Source organism: Coturnix japonica, unplaced genomic scaffold (assembly GCF_001577835.2).
Source record: "Coturnix japonica isolate 7356 unplaced genomic scaffold, Coturnix japonica 2.1 chrUnrandom604, whole genome shotgun sequence".
NCBI classification, from domain to species: domain Eukaryota; kingdom Metazoa; phylum Chordata; class Aves; order Galliformes; family Phasianidae; genus Coturnix; species Coturnix japonica.
This window is the reverse complement of record NW_015439977.1, coordinates 13,858-19,774: the sequence shown is the minus strand read 5'-3', so window position 1 is coordinate 19,774 and position 5,917 is coordinate 13,858. Positions and strand designations below refer to the sequence as shown.

At 54.1% G+C, this 5,917-nt stretch overlaps 1 protein-coding gene across 1 annotated transcript in view; it reads left to right on the top strand.

Moving 5' to 3' along the window:
* The window catches only part of LOC107307448 (proto-oncogene vav-like), a gene marked incomplete at its 3' end in the record, with an annotated part of 21,934 nt that overhangs the window by 3,037 nt on the left and 12,980 nt on the right, over positions 1-5,917 (top strand). The window contains exon 2 of the mRNA XM_015850955.2: positions 4,756-4,872. Within this exon, the coding sequence (XP_015706441.1) occupies positions 4,756-4,872 (117 nt within the window). The remainder of the gene's footprint in view (positions 1-4,755; positions 4,873-5,917) is intronic.

The following is a 5,917-nucleotide window of genomic DNA, read 5'->3' as shown; positions in this document are numbered from 1 at the left end:
GGTCCTGAATTCCATTTCCATTTCCAGTTCCTTTCTGGTCCTGGTTCTGGTCCCGGTTCCGTTTCAGGTCCCAGTTCCAGTTCTGGTTCTGTTCCGGTCCCGTTTCCCGGTCCGAAATCCTGTTCGCAATTCTGGTCCCGGGTTCTGATTCCAGTTCTGGTCCCAAGTTCGATTCTGGGTCTGGTCCGGTTCTGGTTCCGGTTCTGGTCCGTTCGGTTCCGTCTTCCGATGTCCCCGGTTCTGAAATTCAGGTCCCGTTCGAGTTCTGATTCTGGTTCCAGTTCCGGTTCTGGTGCCAGTTCCGTGTTCCAAGTTTCTGGTCCCGGTTTCCCGGTCCGGATTCGGTTCCAGTTCTGGTCCGGTCCTGGTTCCAGTTCAAGCAATTCGTTCCCGGTTCTGGTTCTGGTTCTGGTTTCCAATTCGGGTTCCCGGTTCCGGTCCCGGTCCTGGTTCCGGTTCCCAAACTTCTGGTCCGGTTTCTGAATTTCAAGTTGCTGAGGACCGGTCCCGATTGGGTTGCTGGGTCTCCGGGTTCTGACGACTACCACAAGAGACCACAGATTCCACATATCATTAAGTCTCCGCAATATCCTAGATATCGACAGAGATTACCCAAGAACCTGACACCAGTTCTGCGTTCACCTATTAACCGTCCCGTCCCTACCGAGGTCCCGATTCTGAGATATATCAAGCTTTTCCGGGTCCCAGAGGTTCTGTTCCGAGGTTTGGTCCCGATTCCATTTCCCATCTTCCACAGTATCAGCTAAATATCAATCTAGACGATCCTAAGCATTCTTGGAGTCCGGTTACACCGAGGTAACACACAATATCTCGGGTCCCTGGTTCTGGTCTCGGATACTACCCGTTCAGGTCCCAGTTCCAAGTTCTGGTTCCTGTTCCGGTCCGCGTTCCGGTCCCGCAACCACATAGATACAATTCATATGAGGATACCCGGTTCCACTGATTCACCAAAAACTTACCATGGTACCGGAGTATTAACCAAGATCGAGAAGAGTTCATAGGATACACCCCGGTATCCTCGGTATCGGTTCTAGTCCCGGTTCCAGTTCTAGACCTTGCGTCCCAGTTCCATTTGTTCCGGTTCTAGACCTGGCTCCGTTCCATGTTTCGGTTTCCGGTTCCGATTCGGGTCCTGGTTCCGGTTCCGGTCCCTGTTCCATTTCCGGTTCTGGTCCCAGTTCCAATTCGGGTCCCGGTCCCCGGTTCTGATCCCGTTTCTGGCCCCGGTTCTGGTCCGATTCGGGTCCCGGTCTGGTTTCACATTTCTGTTTCCAAGTTCCGGTTCTGGTCCGGTTCCGGTTCTGATTCGGGTCCTGGTTCTGTTCCTTTTCCAGGTCCTGGTCCCGGTTCCGTTCCTGGTTCCGATTTGTTTCCAGTTCTGGTCCCAGTCCTGGTTCCAATTCGGGTCCTGGTTCTGGTCCCATTTCCGGTTCTGGTCCCAGTTCCATTCCTGGTTCCGATTCGGGTCCAGTCCTGGTCCGGTCCTGGTTCCGGTTCCGATTCTGGTCCCGGTTTCTGATTCCAGTTCTGGTTCCTGGTTCCAATTTGGGGTTCTGGTTCTGGTCTGTCCTGGTTCCGGTTCCGATCTGGTTCAGCTTCCATTCGATTCCAGTTTCCGAGTTCGGGTCTCAGTTCGTCCCGGTCCCCAGTTCCATTTTCCAAGTTCCGGTTCTGATTTGGGTCCCGGTTCGGTCCCGGTTTGTTTCGGGTCCCGATGCAGTTCTGGTTCCTATTCCGGGTCCCGGTCTCGGTCCTGGTTCTGGTTTCAGTTCCGGTCCCGGTTCCTGTTCCGGTTCTGAAAGTGACACCGCACCCTTCTCCAAATCTACACACACAAATTCACACCAGTATATACAGCTTCATCCGTGCGGTTAGTTCATCGGTCACAAACGAGTTATACCTGGTCTCCCAATCTCACGAGCGGAATCCTGGTTCATGGAGATAACACAGGTTACATATTCTATCTGTCCCAGTTCAGTTACATGGAGAGTTCACACTCAGTAAATCAACGGTACCCCCGAGATTACAAATGAGGTCCAGAACCATCTCGAGAGCCTTCCAATTCTGGTCCCGGTTCTGATTCCAGTTCTGGTCCCGATTCCGATTCGGGTTCTGGTCCCGGTTCTGGTTCCGGTTCTGGTTCCGGTTCTGGTCCTGGTTTCCGATCCCGGTTCTGGATTCAGGTCAAGGTTCCAGTTCCGGTTCTGATTCTGGTCCAGTTGTCCCGGTTCTGGTCCCGTTTCCGGTCGCGCGGTTCTGGTTCCAAGTTCATGGTTCGGGGTCCAAGTTCAAGTTCCCAGTTCCAATCGTGTCCGTTCTGGTTCCAGTTCCGGTCCCGGTTCTGTTTCCGGTTCTGGTCCCGATTCCATTTCCATTTCCAGTTCCGTTTCTGGTCCTGGTTCTGGTCCCGGTTCCGGTTCCAATTCGGGTCCTGGTTCTGGTTCCGGTTCCAATTCGGGTCCTGGTTCTGGTCCCGGTTCCATTTCGGGTCCCAGTTCCAGTTCTGGTTCCTGTTCCGGTCCCGTTTCCGGTCCCGATCCTGGTTCCAATTCTGGTCCCGGTTCTGATTCCAGTTCTGGTCCCGATTCCGATTCGGGTTCTGGTCGCCGGTTCTGGTTCGGTTCTGGTCGGTTCTGGTTCCGTTTCGATCCGGTTCTGAATCAGGTCCGGTTCCAGTTCGAATTCTGGTTCCAGTTCCGGTTCTGGTCCCAGTTCCGTTTCCAGTTGCTGGTCCGTTCCGGTCCCGGTTCTGGTTCAGGTCTGGTTCCGGTCCTGGTTCCAAGTTCCATCGTGTCCGTTCCTGGTCTGGTTTTCCGATCCCGGTTCTGATTCAGGTCCCGGTTCCAGTTCTGATTCTGGTTCCAGTTCCGGTTCTGGTCCCAGTTCCGTTTCCAGTTCTGGTCCCGTTTCCGGTCCCGGTTCTGGTTCCAGTTCTGGTTCCGGTCCTGGTTCCAGTTCCAATTCGTGTCCCGGTTCTGGTTCTGGTTCTGGTTCCAGTTCGGGTCCCGGTTCCGGTCCCGGTCCTGGTTCCGGTTCCAATTCTGGTCCCAGTTCTGATTTCAGTTCTGGTCCTGGTTCCGATTTGGGTTCTGGTTCTGGTTCCGGTTCTAGTCCCAGTCCCAGTTCCATTTTTGGTTCCAGTTCTAGTCCTGGTCCCGGTTCCATTTTCAGTTCTGGTTCTAGTCCCGGTCCCGCTTCCATTTTTAGTTCCGGTTCTAGACCTGCTCCCGGTTCCATTTTCGGTTCCGGTTCTGATTCGGGTCCTGGTTCCAGTTCCGGTTTCTATTCCGGTCACGTTTCCGGTCCTGGTCCTGGTCCTGGTTCTGGTTCCGATCCTGGTCCCATTTCCATTTCCGTTTCCGGTTCTGGTTCCTATTCCGATCCTGTTTCCAGTCCCGGTCCTGGTTCCGGTTCCGATTCGGGTCCTGGTCCCGGTTCCGTTTCCGGTTCTGGTCCTGGTTCTGATTCCAGTTTTGGTTCCGGTTCCGATTCAGGTTCTGGTCCTGGTTCTGGTTCCGGTTCTACTCCTGGTCCTGGTTCCATTTTTGGTTCCGGTTCTAGACCTGGTCCCGGTTCCATTTTCGGTTCCGGTTTTGATTCGGGTCCTGGTTCCAGTTCCGGTTTCTATTCCGGTTCTGTTTCCGGTCCTGGTCCTGGTCCTAGTTCCAGTTCTGATTCGGGTCCTGGTCCTGGTTTGGGTCCCGGTTCCGTTTCCGGTTCTGGTCCCGGTTCTGATTTGGGTTTTGGTCCCAGTTCTGGTTCCGGTTCTAGTCCCGGTCCCGGTTCCATTTTCAGTTCCGGTTCTGGTTCTGGTCCCGGTTCCAGTTCTGGTCCTGGTTCTGATTCCGGTTCTGGTCCTGGTTCAAGTCCCGGTTCCATTTTCAGTTCCGATCCCGGTTCTGATCCCGGTCCCGGTTCTGATCCCGGTTCTGTCCCGGTTCTGGTTCCGGTTCTGATTTTGGTTCTGTTCCTGGTTCCGATCCCGGTTCTGTCCCGGTTCTATTCCTGGTTCTGGTTCCGATCCCGGTTCTATCCTGGTTCTGTCCCGGTTCCAGTCCTGGTTCTGTCTTGATTCTGTCCCGGTTCTATCCCGGTTCTATTCCTGGTTCTATCCCGGTTCTGATCCCGGTTCTATCCCAGTTCTATCCCGATTCTATCTTGGTTCTATCCCGGTTCTGACCCGGTTCTATCCCGGTTCTGGTTCTGGTTCTGACCCGGTTCTGGTTCCGGTTCTGACCCGGTTCCGGTTCCGGTTCTATCCCGGTTCCGGTTCTGGTTCCGGTTCTGACCCGGTTCTGGTTCTGGTTCCGGTTCTGACCCGGTTCTGGTTCTGGTTCTGACCCGGTTCTATCCCGGTTCTGGTTCCGGTTCTGACCCGGTTCTGGTTCTGGTTCTATCCCGGTTCTGGTTCCGGTTCTATCCCGGTTCCGGTTCCGGTTCTATCCTGGTTCTGGTTCTGGTTCTATCCCGGTTCCAATCCCGGTTCTGACCCGGTTCTGGTTCCGGTTCTGACCCGGTTCTATCCCGGTTCCGGTTCCGGTTCTGACCCGGTTCTGGTTCCGGTTCCGGTCCCGGTTCTATCCCGATTCTGTCCTGGTTCCATTCCCTGTTCTGTCCCAGTTCTGTCCCGGTCCCGGTTCCGGTCCTGGTTCTATCCCGGTTCTGGTTCCGGTTCTGACCCGGTTCTGACCCGGTTCTGACCCGGTTCTGACCCGGTTCTGTCCCGTGCCCCAGTTCCTGTGTCTCCGTAACATCCGGCTGTTTCTGGCCTCGTGCTCGGATCAATTTGGGATCCCAAAACATCGACTGTTCGCGGCCTTCGACCTGTTTGACGGGACCGACTTCAGGAAGGTCACCCAGAGGGGGCTATGGGGGGATATGGGGTTTCTATGGGGTTTCTATGGGATCCTATGGGGTCCTATGGGTCCTGTGGGTCCTGTGGGGTCAGAGGGTCCGGTTATGGGGTCCTATGGGGTTTCTATGGGTTCTTATGGGGTTTCTATGGGGTTTGAGGTTCCTATGGGGTTCTATGGGGTTTCTATGGGGTTTCTATGGGGTTTCTATGGGGTTTGGGGTTCCTATGGGGTTTCTATGGGGTTTTATGGGGTTCCTATGGGGTTTCTATGGGGTTTTTATGGGGTTTCTATGGGGTTTCTATGGGGTTCCTATGGGGTTCTATGGGGTTCCTATGGGGTTTCTATGGGGTTTGGGGTTCCTATGGGATTCTATTGGGTTTCTATGGGTTTCCTATGGGGTTCTATGGGGTTCTATGCGGTTTGGGGTTCCTATGGGGTTCTATGGGGTTTCTATGGGGTTTGGGGTTCCTATGGGGTTCTATGGGGTTCTATGCGGTTTGGGGTTTTTATGGGGTTCTATGGGGTTCTATGGGGTTTCTATGGGGTTTCTATGGGGTTCTATGGGGTTCTATGGGGTTTCTATGGGGTTCCTATGGGGGTTCTATGGGGTTTCTATGGGGTTTCTATGGGGTTTTATGGGGTTTCTATGGGACTGTTCTCGGCCTTCGACCTGTTCGACGGGACCGACTTCAGGAAGGTGACGGGGGGGATATGGGGCCTATGGGTCCTATGGGGGGATATGGGGGAATATGGGGTTCCTATGGGGTTTCTATGGGGTTCCTATGGAGTTTGGGGTTCCTATAGGGTTCCTATGGGGTTCTATGGGGTTTGGGGTTTTTATGGGGTTTCTATGGGGTTTGGGGTTCCTATGGGTTTCTATGGGGTTTCTATGGGGTTCCTATGGGTTTCTATGGGGTTTCTATGGGGTTTCTATGGGGTTCCTATGGGGTTTCTATGGGGTTCCTATGGGGTTCCTATGGGGTTTCTATGGGGTTTTATGGGGTTTCTATGGGGTTCCTATGGGGTTCTATGGGGTTCCT